Below are 20258 nucleotides of genomic sequence, written 5' to 3' on the forward strand. Positions count from 1 at the left end.
AGCAAACAGCTATGCAGTGCTTCTAATTTTAGCATCTTTAATTCTCAGGACATTTTTAAGCTCTCTGTTTTGCATTTTCTCTTGAGCACTGCTCTGAGGAAATCACTAATTTTATAAAACCAAAATCATAAAGTGATGACAAATGTCACAGTCTTCAGGAAACTATATCCAGTTGTTGCCTTCCACTCTTTCAATTGTTCAAATTTTGCAAATTATTATATTTGACACTGAGATTCCGGAATGGTATATTTATTTAAAGAGCCTACTTTAAACAGTTTTATCTGTGTTTATGTTTGATATTCTTTGTAAGTCTCCCAGCAACCAATGATATATTATTCTTAAGAAGGAGAGGAACTTTCCTAGGTAGAACGATGCCTTGGAAAAGCACCCTGGCCTTTTGCTTCTGTAGCTTTTCTGCCCTTTACCTGAGAAATATCATTTATTTGGAAATTTTAATGCCTTAGAATGAGATTTTGTGTCCAAGTATTTTTATTTATTTTCTATGGTTATTCTAATTGTTTTTAATAAAATCTACTCTAATAATTTACTTGCCCCGAAAGCATTAGTATCATATTTTTCTTGGCAGCTGAAAAGTTTCAGTACCCCTCTGGAAAGCCACAAACTGAGTAACAATTTATTTTACCAGAGCAGGGAATTATTTTAAGATCAACTGGACTCAAGAGTGGAAAATGCAAAAATCAAAGAAGATTCCAAACATTGAAAGTGTAGGGAGGAAAATGTAAAATTTATCCAAATAGCCTTGTAAAAGTCTTTTAGTTAGAACTATAAAATGTAAGCAATATTTTTAGACTTCTGTGGAAGTTTTGCCTGTCTACAACCTGACGCAAAAATTCTTTTGACATCAGTAAGAAATTCACATCCAACTAAACTGTGGCCTCACTTATGTTGGTTTTGTGGGTTTTTTTATATGATTTTTACTGTCAATCTATATTATCCCCTGTTCTAGCTTCTTTTTGTATAGTTCTTACATTTTTCAGGTCCAATTTATTTGGAATTGGAGCAAATCAAAGTGTTTAGGAAAGGAATTAAATCCTCAGTGCTAAAATAATGGTACCATTTTTGCCTTGTCAAAAAGCTTCATGGTTCTTTGTGTGTTTCATGTCATCCCACTTGGAACTGGTTAGCCTAGTTGTTTAAGCCAGGGGCCCTCAAAGTGTGTTCGTTAGACCATCACCGCCTAGGGACCTTCCCCTGGGATCTTGTTAGACATATAAATTCTCTGTTCCTCCCAAGACCCAAAGAATCAGTCATCGGGATAGGACCCCACAATCTGATTTGACAAGACTGCTAGGTAAAAGAGATGCATGCTAAACCTTAGACTTGTGGTAATGGCCTCAACTCTTCTATGGGCCAGCTTCTGTGATTTTACTTTACTGTTCCAGTCTATACTCTTTTTGTGGGCTGAACTATGACGCTCCAAAATGCCTAGGTTTTAGTCCTAATTCCCCAGTCCCTCAGATTGGGACTGAATTCAGAGATGGGTGTTAAAAAACTCATTAAGGTTAAATGAGGTCACTAGGGTGGGCCCCAACCCAATATTACGTGAGTCCTCATCAGAAGAGTCTACTAATTCTCACTCTAGCACAATGGCAGGGTCTCTGGAGCACTGGGACACAAGGATCCAGCATTGCTGCAGCTGCAGCATAGGTTGCAATGGCAGCTTAGATCTGATCCCTGGCCTGGGTCCTTCACGTGCCACAGGGTGGTCAAAAAAGAAAAAAAAAAAATAGACGAGGACAATAGACCACATGAATATAAAAGGAAAAGACTACCATCTACAAGTAAGGAGACAGCCTCAGTGGAAACCAACCCTACTGACACCTTGTGCTCAGGCATCGAGCCTCCAGAAATGGGAAGAAATAAACTGCTGTTGTTTAAGCCTCTGAGTCTGTGGGGCTTTGTTGTAACAGCCCCAGAAAAATAATTCACCTCCTAATTAACCCACCTCACCATCTGGAAACGATTGATGATCATAGAAGATATAAGGTAACGAGAAAATGGCATTACGTAACATTGTATTCTTTAGCAGAAAAACAATTCAAAGTTGGTGTCCTACTGGTGACAGGTCTCTGTTTCATTATTGAATACTTAGGGGAGTATTACTTTTATTATTGTATGGTCTAGACCCCTATTTCCCAGCCTGACTTAATAATAAGGGCAGGTGAGCAAAGTGCAATATTTAAAAAAAAAACCTAACGGAACCATACCCAAGATAAGACTTTAAGAATGCAACTTAGGAGTTCCCATGGTGGCTCCAAGGTAACAAAGATACATGACCAAGATACATGAGGATGCAGGTTGGATCCCTGGTCCTGCTCAGTGGGTTAAGAATCCATCATTGCCATGAGCTGTGGTGTAGGTTGCAGACATGGTTCAGATCCCACTTTGCTGTAGCTGTGATGTAGGTTGGCAGCTGTAACTTCAATTGGACCCATAGCCCGGGAGTTTCCATGTGCCGTGGGTGCGGCCCTACAAAAAAAATATATATATTTTTTTGACTTAAACATTTCTGAAATCGCTATCATGATGTTGAGTCTATTGGTTATACGTCTGGGATTTTAAAAGAAAAGTTAGATGGTAGATGGTCATCTCACATGACACAAAAACATAAATTCCATCAAAACTAAACAATTAACAACAGATAAAAACCAAAACTCGGGAGTTCCCGTCATGGCGCAGTGGTTAATGAATCCAACTAGGATCCATGAGGTTGAGGGTTCGTTCGGGTTCGGTCCCTGGCCTTGCTCAGTGGGCTAAGGATCTGGTGTTGCTGTGAGCTTTGGTGTAGGTTGCAGATGGGGCTTGGATTCCGAGTTGCTGTGGCTGTGGCATAGGCCGGCGGCTACAGCTCCGATTAGGATTAGACCCCTAGCCTGGGAACCTTCATATGCCGTGGATGTGGCCTTAGAAAAGACAAAAGACAAAAATAAATAAATAAATAAAAGCAAAACTCTAATCATAGAAAATGACACATTTAATAATCTTTGAGGGCAGAAAGTTTTTCTAAACAAGAAACAAAACAAAATATCCATAAAAGATTAGTTCTGCCTAAGTAAAAATGTAAAATTTTTGTAGGGTGAAAGACATCTTCACTGCAGAAGAAAATGGCAGCCTGGGAGAAAAGTATTTGTAACATAAATAAAAAATAAGTGGTAATACCTGCTATGGACTGAATTGTGTCCCTCTCCCCAATTCCTATGTTTAAGCCCTACCCCCCAATGTAATGATGTAATGGTATTTAGAGGAGGGATCTTTGGGAGGTAATTAGGTTTCGATGAGGTCACGAGAGCAGGGGCTTCATAATTCCATTAGTGCCCTTAGAAAAAGAGGCCAGATAGTTTCCTCTCTCTGTCTCTCTCTCTCTCCCTCCCTCATCGGCCCTCCCTCTCCCTCGTCCTTACTTTCCCCCTCCCTCCCTCCCCACCTTCCTCTCTCCCTCCCTCCCCCTCTTCCTCACTGCCCCCCTCCCTTCCTCTTCCTCCTCCTCACTTCCCCCTCCCCCTCACTACCTCCCTCCCCCTCCTCCTCTCTCCCCTCTCTCCCTGTTGTTCTGCCAAGTGAGGACATAGCAAGAAGATGGCCAGGAAGAAAGCCCTCACCAGCTATCTAATTGGCTGGCACTTTTATCTTGGACTTAACATCCTCCAGAAATGTGAGACATAAATTTCTATGGTGTAAGCCAACCAGTCTATTGTACTTTGCTAGAGCACCTGACAAAGCTGACAAGATAATTTCCTTAGCATACACAGTCTTCCTGCAAGTCAAAAAGAAAAAAATGAGCATATTAAAAATGGATAAAGGTCAGGAACAGGAAATTCTTATACAGGAAGTGTAAATGACTAATAAAAGTATGAAAAGATGCTCAGCTTCATTAGCAATGGGAAATGCAAGTAGCATAAAAGATGACTTAAATAGGATTTATTTTTGCCGATCATATTGGTGAATAAAAAGATTGCTGGAATACACAGTAGGTGATGTCAGGAATAGGGCATCTTAGAAGAGAATGGGGATACATACTGCAAGTTTAGTAATGCATACTGACACTGAAAATGAACATGTCTTAAGCCATCAATTCCACAAAACGGATATACAAAGTATAAGAGTGTGCATATCAAAATAAGCATTGTTTGAATGAGGAATAAAAATTTTCCTTCAATGGGAAAATTGTTCATTTAAATTATGGTACACGTAGGGAGTCCTCTGGTGGCCTAGTGGTTAAGGGATCCGGCATTTTCACTGTTATGGGACGGGCTCAGTCCCTGGCCAGGAACTCCCATATGCCACAGAGAGAGACCACTAAATAAATAAATAATAGTACATGTATATTGTGTAATAATATTTAGCTGTTAAAGGACAGTGTTCTGATTGTATTGATGTGGACTACTGAAATAAAAATGTTCCGAACGCAACAGCACGTCTCATATGATCTGATTTTTTTTAATTAACTTGACATAGGTGTGTACTAGTGAAGAACTGCCTCTTTTAACATGGGAAAGTTAGCACTATAACAGCAGAATGCACTTTGTTAATTTGGAATCTTACCAATTAGACATTAAAAATATTTCAGGAGTTCCCACTGTGACGCAGCAGAAAAGATTCCGACTAGTATCCGTGTGGACAAGGGTTCAATCCCTGGCTTTGCTCATTGAGTTGGGGATCTGGCGTTGCCGTGAACTGTGGTGTAGGTCACAGATGAGGCTCAGACCCAGTGTCGCCTATGGCTATGGTGTAGGCCAGCAGCTGTAGCTCCAATTCGACCCTTCACCTGGGAACTTCCATATGCCACAGGTGTGGCCCTAATGGCCCTAAAGAAAAAAAAAATCGAATGAAATTGAATAGAAAGACTTTATATCCTAAGTAGAAATGTAAAGGGCACTTCAAATCCAAAATATAGTTCCATTAGACTTCAATAATTCTATGTCACTTTGTTGTGAATAGGAGGCATATAAAATGGTATTTTCATTATTCTTTCATGAACCACCTAGATTGCTAACTAAAAACTATACTTTAGCAAATAGGATATTATTGAAAGCATAAAAACCTTTAAACTACTTTTTCATAATTGTGCGTCTTATCTTCATCATATCGGTTTCAGTGGATGATTTTGCAGGGTGGAAAGACAGCTCTGCTAGCAGTTGCTTGCAGTAACTCCCTATAGAAGGTGTGAGCAGAACATTTGGTAAATACGAATTTACATCTCAAGATGACCATGATTTAAATTTATTTATTTTTATAGTGATTTTTATTTTTTCCATTATAGCTGGTTTACAGTGTTCTGTCAATTTTCTACTGTACAGCAGGGTGACCTAGTTACACATACATGTATACATTCTTTTTTCTCACATTATCAGGCTCCATCATAAGTGACTAGGCATAGGTCCCAGTGCTATACAGCAGGATCTCATTGCTTATCCATTCCAAAGGCAATTTAGCCAAGTTCCCCATTTACTTCACGTTTGGGTTCAAAATGAAGCGACTATTGTCACTTGAATAAGAAATGTAGTTTAATCTTGCTATAGTGCTATTACACTACTTTGGGTTTTCTGACAGTTTGATAAAATTCAATGGCAAGAGGTATAACAAGGTATCAAGATATTCTCTTATAAGGAGACTGAGAATGCAAAGGCAAAAATATATTTCAAACATCTTCACTTATTTAGAAAAGCAAATATTTTAGATGTTGCTGCAAGCAGGCAATTCTTGGGCATTTTGCCGAAATGACTCACTCCTTGCATCTTTAAGAACCAAGTTTTTCACTTTTTATTCCATAGTGTTTTGTTGTAATCCAAAAGCATGTGGCATATATGTGGCATTCATTCTGCTTTATAGATTACAAGATATTTAGAGAAATAAAACACAAATATTTTCATCCCATGTTATTTCTAAATTTAAAAAAAGATATTTTTAATGTTTTTAAACCTGGCTCCAGTTTGAATGCTGTTAGGAAGACAATATTGAAAAAAAAAATACCTAACGTGGAAATCACTAGTACTATCCACCAGTTATTTTCAGCTCTCTTCCTGGGCATATCATAGTATTGCGCTTACCCACCTACCTGCTCCTCTCCGCGCCCCTGTGCCCCGGCAGCACCTGTGCCATATGGTAGTTCCTGGGCCAGGGACCGAATCCAAGCCACAGTTGTGACCTATGCCACAGCTGCGACCATGCCATACCATTGACCCACTGGGCGGGGCTTGGGATGGAACCCCACACTGCCACAGAAATGACACTGGATCCTTAACCTGCTGCACCACAGTGGGAAGTCCTTACCTGCCCCTCTTGAAGTTAGTAGGGCCATACCAACTGCTCTGGCAGAGATGTGTGAGCAAAGGCAGTAGGTATCACCTCTAGGTGGAAGTTCTAAGAGCCAGTGCATGACTTATCATACTGTTTTTTTTTTTTTTCCCCTTTAGCACAGCAAATAGGACATATAGGACAGTGGCTGCTCTGTCACCTGAGGTCTCAATGAACAGGGCTCCCCTTCTGAGTGGGTGGAATCCATAGGTGAGACACAAAACTTTCTGGCTTTATGGCACTGAGATGTGGGCATTTTTTTTATCACAGACATACCTGGGCCACTGTGTTTTGGAAATGATCAGATTCCCATCAGAATTATGACCTACCTACATAAGATGAGGCACAGGGAAAGAAAGAAAGCAAGTGGCACAGAAGAGTGGGGAGGAAATGTATAGGAAAAGGTAATAACATGCTGAAACTCTTCCCATCTAACAGCAGATTAAAAACAGGTATTTAGGTTCAAGAGTTCCATGTTGTATATCATCCTAAAAATAACCACTCTGGGAGTTCCCAGGGTGGCTCAGCAGAAACGAATCTGACTAGTATCCATGAGGACACCAGGTTCGATCTCTGGCCTTGCTCAGTGGGTTAAGGATCCATCATTGCCATGAGCTGTGGAGTAGGTCACAGACACGGCTCAGATCTGGCTTTGCCGTGGCTACGGTGTAGGCTACAGCTCCGATTCCACCCCTAGCCTGGGAACCTCCATATGCCACGGGTATGGCCCTCAACAAAATAAATTAAAATAAAATAAATAAAATAAAACAAAAATAACCACTCTGGATAAACACTAGTCCACCTTTATTTTTTAAAAATCATTTGTTTGAGCTTTTAAACAAGTCCAAGCACTAAAATTACAATAGTTGCATACTGATAGAAGCAGCAAAATATACATAACACTATTTACTCTCTTTTACAATCCAACAAGTATGAAGAGCACAAAATACATTTTTTATTCACACAACACATTTCACCTGCTGTTAAAATATGTCAAAAACAAGTTGAAGTCCAACACTATTTACCAAGTGGTAAAATATTCTGACCCCCAGATGAAGAAAATGTATACTCCTCATCTTTATAGTCCCACCTTAGACAAGTAATTTGGAGCAATGACGGTGCTACAGGTGAAGCTAGCAATACATTTCACAAAAAGTTCACTTTATGTGTTTAATGAATAATCTCATTTGGATTCTAAACTCAGATTAGGCACAAAACTGAAGCAGGTTTTTCTTTTTAAGACTGAAAATGAGCAAACGAGACCATTTGTTACACAAGACAGATACAGCTAATGATATCTGTATTTGTAGATGTTAACTTTTAAGTATTTCTCACTTCATCAATACAGATAATTAGAAGCAACTTTATGCCTTTTGAAAAAAATGTTTAAAAGGCATATTTCTATTATCCAGCTAAATCCATCAGTAAGAAATCTGATGTTTGAGGATACCAGCTGTAAGAATCAGCATGAGCTGTATCCATATTCATAAGCATAAAAACACATGTTCTTCTACTGGGGGGTGGGGGTTGGCTCTCATTTTTTTTTTTTTTTGGTCTTTTTGCTATTTCTTGGGCCGCTCCTGCGGCATATGGAGGCTCCCAGGTTAGGGGTCCAATCGGAGCCTACGCCAGAGCCACAGCAACGCGGGATCCGAGCCGCGTCTGCAACCTACACCACAGCTCACGGCAACGCCGGATCGTTAACCCACTGAGCAAGCGCAGGGACCAAACCCGCAACCTCATGGTTCCTAGTCGGATTTGTTAACCACTGTGCCAGGACGGGAACTCCGGCTCTCATTTTTTTTGAACGTTTACGAACATCAAAAAATGTCTGGCATTTTCAAGTTACTTGCCTGGAGTAATAGAATTCCCCAGAAATGATATAATCAAGTTACATGCGAGGTTGCTTAGCTAATATTGTATCCAATGAGAAGTTACTCTGATGGTCTAAGGACAAATTTTAAAATTGAGCATAAAACTTCAAAACTAATAAACTTGCTGAACACTATTTGTGCTATTTATTTCCAGTAATTAGAACAAATACACTTCCACTGGGAACATTTACATGAAAGTTATTGGTAGGTGCTCCGCTTTATTACTTATTACACAGTAAGTTGCCAAACTACATTGAAATACATAAAATAACAGAAATAAAATTCTGAAGTCAGATATACATACTGTTACATTCACTTAATTCATTTTCTGTGGACAATAAAAGCCTAATACAATGTAAACACATATCCTTTCACTTAATTTTTTTTTCCAATTTTTGGTGCCTATTTCTTTCATCATCATTAAATCCATTTAGTAGCCCTAAACCTATGCTCAGATAATACAGCTAAACCTTCCAGGATATACAGAGAATGACTGCCCTGTCACTCCTCCAAATCTTGCATGCTAAGCTCATACTTTCCCGCACATGATCATGTCACAGAATCTCCTCAACCCAGATACACATGGCCAGAGTGACATCATGGCACGAGAGCAATAATTGTGCCATTTGAGTAGAAGCCTCAAGGAGAAGAGGTCTAAGGTCCTGGGTGAGGGTTTCTCCTCCAGGGCTGTCCCCAATCTGCATCCACAGGCATGTTCACGCAGCATCCTCCCCCACATGGGGCAAAAAGATGGAGCTTCAGTTCTTTGTGCCTCAGTTCCCCAAATGTCAACACTCTCTCAAGCAGCTGTGGGAAATAAATATCTCCTCCAAACTATCTACAAGTTTTTTTAGTCTTTCAATGCCCCTAAAACACATGAAAACATTTATGTAATATAACAGCAATCACAAATTGCAAAGTCTTTTTTAAAGTATATACATTGGAGATATATATATATATACATATATATATATATATATATATACATACACACATATGTATATCCCAAAATAACCAATATGTATTTGTCCTTTTAAATTAAGAATGCACAAAAATTTTTGCACACCTATGCTCACTTTGCACCAAGAAATTCTTTCCTTTAATTCAATTTGGCAAATATTAAGCATCTACTATGTGCTCTATATATGAGGATGATCTAAATTTGTGTGACTAATCATTTCCTGGTCATAAATTAAGACTATTACATGCCAGTGCATATGTTTGTTGCCCCACTTAAATTCACTGTGGGAAAAAAGTAGTTATCTTTAAAACTTCAGTGAGGCTATTTGCTTAATTTCTTCTAATTTATTCATTAGAATTTACCAATTTCACTCACCTAAGTTAACAATAATTCCAATGTAAATTACCAGTTAGGAGCAAAAAAATATGTGAAAATAATAAGTCTAATTGAACTGCACAAATTTCCTAGAGAATCTAAAATAAGCCTCACAGGGAAGATTAATTTTAAAACAGACCCCAGTTAATGAGGTCAAAGAACCCATTTTACAGAAATGCATTTCTCTATTGTAAAACAGAATTAAATACCCTATGCTCTGATAGACTCAGGATATTTTGAGTGATTCCTAAAATTTATACAAACAAGCAGAGAAAATATCTAACGTCTTACTGGGAAATCTGGGGAGAGATTTTATCCCTTGATCTCTTGGTTAACCATTATGAGAGCCTCCAAGTGCCTGGTGAATTGCCAACCCTCCCTTGACATTGCAGCACAGGTTGTAGAAGATGCCATCTTACAGATCGAAAGCACCCTCTTTCAACTGAAATTTCTGATGGGCTTTGTATGTGTGTGTGTGTGTGTGTGCGTGTGCGTGTGTGTGTGTGTGTGTGTGTGTGTGTGTGGTGGTTTAAGTGGAAAGCAGAAACATGCCACCTACAGATAGTCTTTGCATTTTATGCTCTAGGGGTTGTGTTTCTTTTGTTCTCTGACATAGAAATGACAACCCAAGGTAAAGTTTCTTTGCCAATGTTCTTTGCACCTATCACTTGGGGGTTATTTTTTGTTTGTTTGCATTATCCATGGCAGAGCTTCTCAGGAACTGCTATAACACAAGTTACCTACAACATGTGCTGATACAGCCTTTGTTTCTCTAAAAATTATTGACTATACACCAGATGTTTCAGAGAGAAAGGTGATTGAAAACTGTGCAAATCTATGACTTATGAATATCTTCAAACAACAACTGACCTTCATAATAATAAATGCAAGCAGTCATATCCATCAATATGACAAGGATAGGCTCATTCTAAAGAGGCTCGCAAGATCAGGCAACCTGACAGCCACATCTCACGTACGTGGAGGTCATTATAAGACAGAGTGAACCCCTGTGACATGACCATGCATGTCTTAATCGAGGCTGCATAATGAGGGACAAAACAGACAAGATCAAAAGCGGACACTCCATCTCATTGTGCCTAGTCTCTAAGGAACTGCTACAGAGCAGTGACCCCAAAGAGCCATTTCACTGTGTATGTGGTATTAGGATGGTCTTTGATAAACAGGCCAAGTAAGTGCTACCAGCTTCAAAGGAGTCATTCATTTCAAAAGCTTCAATAACACAGATAAGCCCAAAAATATTTTCAATTTGACTCCTATGGCATTATTTAATTGTATTTACCTCCAGTTGAGAAAAACATGTGAACATGTGCAATTACGCAGATTATTTAAAAATTTCAAAAGTCACATCTGACAAAAGTGCCCCCAAACTACCTCGGTGAGGGCTGATTTTTCCAGTTAGGCTTTTTGCATGTCTACAATTAACTGAAACATCACCAAAAATTTTCTTCACCCTGTCCTAGACTTAATGCTGATTTACTGTCCTAGTGAACTAGGTGGTTGTTTGTTGAGTTACTTTCTCCGTAACTGGTGACTCAGAAATAGCAGCAACCTTTAAGGAATTTTTAATGGAGCTAAGCTCCCAAACATGTAAGCTGATGATATGCACTCCACAACAGCGTCTGGTGAGCTTGTAGAGATTCTTAAGGACCGCCTTCCGCAGAAGAATATACACCCAGGGATCTAAGATTTGATTCCATGTTGCCATTCGAAGAGTAAAAAGGGTTGTTTCACAGGCATCCAGATAATCTGGTCCATTGATTCCAATGGTGGCCATTGTCACCTGCAAAAAAAAACAAAAACAAAATAGAGCTCAGTTGATAGACATTTTCTCAGACCTACAGTTTTTTTAATTTAACTAGCCATGAGGCATGGTATTCATTTCACTTTCCACAAAGTGATGTTATTTTGCAAAATACTGACAAAAAGCAATGAACAGCAAACGAAACACTGATGTAGACCTCTGAATCCTTTGAATTCAAATTGACATCAGAACTACAAAAATGATAACTTAGGGAGTTCCCGTCGTGGCGCAGTGGTTAACGAATCCGACTAGGAACCATGAGGTTGCGGGTTCGGTCCCTGCCCTTGCTCAGTGGGTTAACGATCCAGCGTTGCCGTGAGCTGTGCTGTAGGTTGCAGACACGGCTCGGATCCTGCGTTGCTGTGGCTCTGGCGTAGGCCGGTGGCTACAGCTCCGATTCGACCCCTAGCCTGGGAACCTCCATATGCCGCAGGAGCGGCCCAAGAAATAGCAAAAAGACAAAAAAAAATGATAACTTAAATGGTAAGTCAAATATGCACAAACAGAATGACCCAGAGGACAAACACTGATCCTAGTAATAGACCTGAATAGAAAGTTCAAAGCCAACACACATTTGTAAGTTTCAAAGAAAAAAAATACAGCTTATTTATGAATAAAGTTCAGAGAAGCTAAAGTTTAAATAACTTATAGATGAGTGTTTAAAAAATTAATTTAGAACATCCTGATAGTGATTTTCACATGGTATGTTATATTGTTCTGGAATGTTGCTTTTAGAATTTTGGTAACCACAATGATACCAATGTCTTCTCTTTCATATTCCCTTTTCTTTATCTTTTACCCTAGCTTTCACTTGGCTAAAATATTCCAAAAGTGGAACGGAATTGTCTAAGCGCTTAGAGGAAATGAGTTCTCCTCTTCAATACCATTGAGACTTAAAAGAACCATGTAGAATTTGGTCGCATGTGTCCATTTCCTGACCACTCCAGATGTTAAAAAGATCATCTTATAGTATAAATTCCATAAACAGTCCCAGCTATATGTTAGAATGGGTCCAGCTGATCCCAGCTTTAACTTCTAAATAAGCAACTGCAAAACAGATAAACAAGAAGTTTTTGAAAATGCCTTGGTTATAGAAACAAAAAACAAATAAATGAACAAAAGATAAAACTGAAAACTGAAGGGAGACTTAGACTATTATGACACGGGGATGAAGAGAAGATGTAGCAAAGCCTAGAACCCAAGTGAAAAGAAAATCCAGTCTTCTTGGTCTTCTTAATGGACCATTATCATGAAGAAACATCTTAATTTGGACTGGTGGTACTAATGGTTGAAGGAGAAATGTTCCTTACCAAAACTTTTTGCTATCATCAAAACAAAGTACAAACTCCTTAATTGCCTTCTTGATGAGGGCTCTGAAGTCTACTCTACAATCTCATCTCTCCTGCCAACATCCTACGCACCAACCCTTGCAAAGGCCTCACCTTTGCAATGCCCTTCTGAGCTTTGGCTTGTGTGACTCTCTTTTGAAACTCTGCTCCCTATTTCTCTGCCTCACAAACTCCTATCCATCCTTCAGAGCCCATGTAAAAATGGACTCACCTCCATGAAACTTTGTCCAACATCACTGAGGTAAATTAGCAAGCTGTTCCCTCCTCTATTCTCCCAGAGCACCCTGTCCTTATCAGTTACAGCACTTGACACATTACATGATAATCATGTATTTACCTGTATATCTCTGAGCATCTCTTCCTTTTAATTTTATCTCTAATATCCAGTACAAAGCTAATACTTTTGATGTTTTCAGTGATTTCTAAAATGAATAATATTATTTTACTTTTTATTCAGTGAGGCTATTTCTAAAAGCACAACAACTCGTCATCAGAGAAATATTTGCTCATCCACCACAATGATCTAATATTTTGAGGCTGAAAATGTTTCTAAAGTTTTAACAGAAAAGCATTCACTAGTAAAGGATTCCAGGGTGGTTTGCTGCCACTGAAAGGAACAAGATCTCATAGTCTATGCAGATCCTTTGGAAAATGATTCTTTCCTTTATGGTTCATTTTGCAGGGGAAAATGTATCAAACTGCAGGCCTAAAGATTCTCTAGCTAAATAAGGCTGACCAAGTTTCAACACAGAGAAAACTAGTCCCCACACAATAGGTACAGACTCTTATATCACTGCTCCCTAAGTTAACCAGTGGGATTGAAGACATAAGCCTAGATAAGCCCTGTTTCTCTTAGAAGAAAGCAAAGTCAAGATCCAATTGGCCTTTGGATTGAGACATTTTTGACTGTATGTTTTTTCTTTACTAAGTGCCAGGCAATACGCTAGACCCTGAGAATTCAACAGCAAACAAAGCAGACATTGCTTGCCCTTATGAACTTAAATCTATTTGCTGAGTTTGGGGGGAGTTTTTTTGTTGTTGTTGTTCAAGAATAAAGGAACCAATAGCTCTCTTGCCTCATGAATACTAAGTGAAAGCATTTCCTATTAATGACTAGGTGTGTTTCTGGAGATCTCAGAGCACAGCCAAGACACAGCTGTATGCGGCTGGGAGCAAGATGCTTGGTGCAATTGCAAGGAACAGCTGGGCCTAGCTTAGAGACACGCAAATTTAAAATGCAAGCCCTTCTCTCCTCCCTCCCTTGCATGCAGCAGTGTGGTCACTAGCCATGAGAAAAAAACATTGAGTCCTCTCCTGAGGGCGACCAGTACCCAGGCTTCTCTCCAGAGAACCAGGGCAGTGGCCACTCACTCTCATTCTCTCTCACTCCCTTGACCCCCAGCACCAGCCTGGAAGAGAGGCTGCTCTAGGGCCTAGCTTGGGAGAAGCACCAAACACTAAGCCACCAATAAAGATGTGGGTAGAGCATTTTTGTGTAAAAAAAAAAAAAAATCACTAGTATATTATTGACAATATATATTATTGACAATTCAGGAAAACCCAGCTATGCAACAAAAGATAAACTATGGTACTTTCATGTAATGGAAAAATATGCAAGCACTGATTTTGTGGTTTAATCTTAATTTTTTAAAAGCAGGTTACTAAACTGTATTGATTGTATGATCCAAATTTGGGGGGGAAAGAAGATGTGATTTTGTGTATGCCTTAGGGAAAAAAAAAAACCTGGGATTTATTTCAATATTTCCCGTGGTTAATTCTAGCCAATGGCAATGCAGAGGATTTTATTTTTCTCATTTGGTTTGTCTCTAATTTACTAATTTGTCAGACAGATCTTGCAATATTTTCCTAATCTGCTCTTTTTTCCCCCAAGTAATTTGTTCAAATACACAGGCATATCTTGTTTTATTGCCCTTCACAATATTGAAGGTTTGTGACAATATTGAATTATCAGATGGTGGTTAGCATTTTTTAGCAATAAAATATTTTTAATTAAGGTATGTACATTGGTTTTTAGACATAATGCCTATACAGTTAATAGCCTACAAAATGGGGATAAATGTCATTTTATATGCCCTGAGAAACCAAAATTTGGGGCTATTTACTTTATTGTGATGTTTGCATTATTGTGGTGGTCTGGAACGGAACCCACAATATCTCCAAGGTAGGTGTGTACTACTGTACTAAAGAATGAGAACCAGGGAGTTCCCTCTGTTAAGGATCTGGTGTTGTTTCCGTGGTGGTATGGGTTCAATCCCCAGCCTGGCGCCATGGGTTAAAGGAGTCCAAGTCACCCCCGCTGTGGCATAGGTCGAAGTTGCAGCTCAGATTTGATCCCTGGCTCCTGGATCCCTTACACTTTCATATGCCATGGGTGTGGCCAAAAAAAACCAAAAAACAAAAAACAAAAATGAATGAGAATAAATGTTATTTATTTATGAGTGTCTATGTGTGTGGAGTCAAGTGCAGCAGAACTACCGGTGAATTCCAGCCCTGATAGGACTTGCAGAAGTGTGGGAGTTGGGGGAAAAACAGGAATATCTACCATTTTCCCTGGGCTCCATCAAGAGTCACCTCATACGCCTTAAAAGCATTCTTTCTCAGCCAACCCATTGGAATGTGGATTCCAGAGAGTCAAGCCCAGATCCTCATCACACACACACAGCCTTTCATCTAGTTTCCAAGAGCTACCCAACATGTAACTACTATGTATTATTTTCTAAAATACCTTCTTTTGGGCCTTGGTCATCTTGGTTAATGATTAGGATACTGAGAAGTGGACAGGGACAAGGGTTTGGATGTTCTATGGAAAAATCAATGAATTAACCTGATACTTCTCAGACACTTGACATTAAAAGGAGAGAGAAATAATGAAATCCAAGAAGTGTATGGGCAGGAGTGTTCCTGTTCATTTCTAGTTGCAAAAAGCCAAATAGATAGATAATGCAATAAAATCTCCATTCATTTGGGTCACATAATATAATTAGATTACCTGTTAAGGTCACCGAATTAGTGAATCTGCCAGGCTAGTTTACTCATAGATAACAGAGCTCTTATTAAAATTTTATTCTGGAAGTTACTCCAGCATCGCCCATCCTGAGTCTGTATAATCTGTTGACTGGTATCAGTATTCTGGTGGCTGTTCACAATTAAAATCAATGGTAAATTCAAGAATTATGCTTCTGTTCCTTTAAGTAATCATGAAAGTAAATCAATCCAGCAGTGAGTAGTTTTTGAGTATCTACTATGTCCAGGCATTGTGGTGGATGCTAGTGATAAAAGGAACAATATTTAGAGAAATCCCAACATATGATATATTTTGATTCTTTATCTAGTTTTCACATCTGTCTCTGATGCTAAAGTATCATCTTGAAGGCATGCATCTTTGTCTCATTGGTTCTCTTCTGTACCCCAGCTCCTGGCATACAGTGGGGAAGTCATTATTTGTTAAATGAATTCAATGAATGAAGTCCCTATGATGAGAGACTGGCAAGAAAACAAAGAGTTATAATTGGTACATAATATAATAAAGACATAGAACTGATACTACAGGCAGAGCTACTTTCTGGTATATGATCACAGATGCCATCATTAAAATGATGAGTTTTTGCAATTTTTCTAGTTACTCAGACTTAACTAATTTTGAGATTCTGCTATAATTTGTCTGGATTTCTCCTTGGCACCAATTTTTTAAGGAAACTTAATACATAAAAAACCCATTTCTGATAGAATATCCAACTTCTTTAGATACCAAGCATTTTCTAGAATTTTATCAATATCTATTTTCATATGAACACTGTCTATGAAAAATATACATAGTTCTCATCTAGTCACGGAAGCAGGTATTTTCACACACAATTATCTTAATCCAAGAAGCAGACATTCCTTCCCTCCTTTCTGTCATCATAGAAGACTTAGTTTAGGGAGGCTTTTTTGGAGAATGAAAGCATACACAGAAGTACACTGATTTGCAAATTATTGTTCCTTATAACTTTGTCATCCAAAGACTGATCTTTAGATTTGGCACTTGAATAACCACAGAGATAGGGGACCAATTGTGACGATGTGATTACAATTCAGTCTTACAAGATAATGACAAAGATACACTTGGAAGCTTTACCAAGAAGCCACTTCATTACGTCTCCATGTTTGAGACGTTCAATCTTTGTGTTAATTTGGATAACTAGTGACTAAAGAACTATGTACAGATGATTGACATTTAAATGTCATAGCACCTCTGAGTACCTGCAAATTAGAACCTTCGATTTAATTGAATCTTAATGGCAATTTTGAAAAAGGCACATTATATAAATCACTGAATCCATCTCAATACAACAGGTAACTTTCAGAGTTGAATATATTTGTGGTGAGTTAACTGTATGGCATTTATTCTTAAAACAGAATCTTTTATCTCTGCATCAGTGACTATAATAACATTAAAGAAAAAAAAAACTTACTCTAGTGCAACTCCCAAATAATAGATTTTTTTTAAAAAAGTAACCAATTGAAACATGAAGACTTTATCAGGATGTATCTTTCAACTAAACACTTTTTCCAAACCTAAATTTTATAAATCTCTATACTGTTGAATATAGAAGGTAATGTTTTGGTCATTTCCCATTCATTAAAATTAAGACAGTACTTGTACATAGTGAATGATTCAGAGATATGTAAGACAGAAATATTATAGTTCAGGGAGAAACAGACAAAAGCATATGGTATATGGAGAAAGAGACAAAAGAAACAGATAAAAAACAACAGAGAAAAGAAACAGACAAAGCATGTGATATATGGAGAAACAGACAAAAGCACATGACTCTAGAACAGCTGTGAAATGTTGCCTACCCCCCAAAGTACACATCAGTGCTGCAAAATACAAACACTTGCACAGATAACTTTTCTTCTATTTGATTTGTTGCTAGAGGATTAACCAATGGTCCAGCTGACAGCACATTTTTTTCCTCTTTCTAAAGACTCTGACAGTCACAAAGAGATGAGAAAACAGAGCATGCTATATCAAGACAGCTCCCTCTAGAATGCGACAGTCCCAAATTATAATACTTTATATGCATCTTTGCTTCTTCCTGCCAGCTGAGGAAATAATGTACAAAATGAAGAGTGGGAAAAAAATTTTTTAACTGAACAGTACATAGAGAAGGGGGAAAAAAGTATAATATCTGAAAAAACAAAACACTAATCTTTCTAGAGAAGGTTAACTTGTAGAATCCATGTATTTTCATCTTCTATTCCAGCATCTTCTCCCAGGCCTGCACTTTTTTGAGTCTGTTTAGGAGGAAAGTTCAGGCCAGAACCCCAAGGAGTAATTGTCCACATGGTCCCCTACTGCTAGTTCAAACAAACAAAGAAACAAAAACTGTAATTTCTTTTTATGACACTTTTCAAAGGAAAAAAATACAGTCATTTATCCCAGAATACTAAATATAACAAAAGTTTTAAATAAATAAAATATATGTGTATATATGTATATATATATACACATTTATATGTGTGTGTATACATTTATACATATATATATATCATATGTGATAATGTTTTAAGGAAAAAATATAGAAAATGGGAAATGAATTCAATCAAAAGACAGTTTTTACAAACCAAATAGAGACTCTATTTAGCTACAACATGAGTAACTTACCCATAACTGAATGCAAACAAATTGTACAATTAAGAGAACATCTTTATTATAACTACAGACTCTATCATAGAGCTGGACCACCATCGAAACACAAGCTAGCACCTCAGTCCATAATAACTGATCATCCTGGCAGTTATGGGATCCTAAATCAAGAGAAAGGCAGAAACTCTCCTGTAAACCAGAGCAACACACTGTATGTACGACTCACAGTGAGAGGTACATCCACAAATAATAACAACAAAATTTAGAACTAAATATTGCTCTGTGCTACAAAGGCATTTTTCATGTATTAGGTCAAATAATCCTCACAACCCTATGACATATGTACTGTTGTTATCTATACTTTACAGATAAGAAAAGGATGGTTCAGTAAGATAAGGGACCAGTTCATGTTAAGTGTTAGGGCCCAAATGAAAGCACGTCCAGGGCCTGTCCTTCTAATTACTATACTAGGCTGCCTCGGGGCCCTGCAATTAACTTGCTCAATATTCTTACCAAACTTCACCCAGGAGAGTAAAGACAGCTTCCTAGGGAATGGGAAACATGGAGAGAGGCACCTGCCTGAGGGAACAGAGCTCTCACTGCAACCAGGCCTAGGGAAGGTGGCCTAGGTATATCTACTGCTCCAGTCGGCATCTCCATTCACCCCAGGGCAGTGGTGGAGATGGGAGGAGAAAGCAGTGTGGGATCGAAGCCCTGTTCCAGCTAAAAACATGCCTGAAGAAGCCCTTCTCTTTCTCCCTTCAGATGAACACAGATATGTCCACCTTGCCCCTGAGAGAGGCCAAGAATAAGGGATAGGCCACAAAACAAGGTTTAGGATTGATGTCTCTGAGTCAGGGGGGTCCAGGGAACGTCGTTAAGTTTCATTATCAGTTGTTACAAGATATTGAACATAGTTTCCTGTGCGTTAGAGTAGGTCCTTGTTGTTTACCTATTTTATAATTCGTAGTGAGTGTCTGTAGATCTCAAAGTCCCAATGTATCCTTCCCCACCTCCCTTTCCCCTTTGGTAACCCTAAGTTTGTTTCCCATGTCTATGAGTCTATTTCTGTTTTGTAAGTAAGTTCATTTGTATTATTATTATTATTATTATTATTATTATTATTATTATTATTATTATTATTATTTTTGGATTCCACATGTAAGCGATCTCCTGTGACATTTGTCTTTCTCTAACTTAGTTCACTTAGTATGATCATTGGCACCAGCTTATGAACCTAGATAAAGACCTCTAAGACAGCCAAGTCTCTGTTAAAGCACCTTGAATGCATCCACCCACCCTGCCTCATGTTACCCAGTCCCAAGTCCTTCTGGGATCTGACCAGGTAGGAGTCTATGCATCTGTATCTCTCCCCTTCATCCTCCCAAATCTTTCGCAATTTTGACTAGAGACTAACTCTTCCCTAAGGCCAGAAGAGACTTCCTGGGAGATGTTTGTTTTCTCACCTTGAAAAAAAAATTAAATATTTAAAACTCACTTTAACTGACTAGGTCCCTTTAAGTTAAAAAGGTATGATTGGACAGAGTAGAAATTAATGGTCTTAAAGGTCAGAGGCAGTCCTTGGAACAAAAGTTCCGCATAAGCTTTCTTTTACTGCCATTGTTTTTCACCTTGAATCCTTGATTTGGATCTGGTGTTGCCACTCCTGCTTTCTGCTTAAATCTCTGAACTTCTGCACTTGACATTGCCTGTTGCTTCTTGTCTTTCTCATCTAAGCTGTGGGAGTCTTTCCCCTATTAACCTGTGTAAGGTGGAGGAGAAGGATTTGAGAAAGTGGGAGACATAATCCCTATCCTCTGTAGGAAAAGAAACTGAGGGAGAGTGGGTGTGCGTACGTGTGTAACTGAATCACCTTGTTGCGCAGAAGTGATCACAACGTTGTAAATCA

General features: G+C 38.5%; 1 protein-coding gene across 1 annotated transcript in view; it reads right to left on the bottom strand.

Annotated features, from left to right (window-relative positions):
- Window positions 1-9184: 9184 nt before the first annotated feature.
- PTGFR (prostaglandin F receptor) overlaps window positions 9185-20258 on the bottom strand; it is a 47740-nt gene continuing 36666 nt past the window's right edge. Inside the window, exon 3 of the mRNA XM_047794295.1 lies at window positions 9185-11326. Within this exon, the coding sequence (XP_047650251.1) occupies window positions 11036-11326 (291 nt within the window). The 3' untranslated portion in view covers window positions 9185-11035. The remainder of the gene's footprint in view (window positions 11327-20258) is intronic.

The sequence above is a fragment of the Phacochoerus africanus genome, chromosome 8, assembly GCF_016906955.1.
Source record: "Phacochoerus africanus isolate WHEZ1 chromosome 8, ROS_Pafr_v1, whole genome shotgun sequence".
In the NCBI taxonomy this organism is placed as follows: domain Eukaryota; kingdom Metazoa; phylum Chordata; class Mammalia; order Artiodactyla; family Suidae; genus Phacochoerus; species Phacochoerus africanus.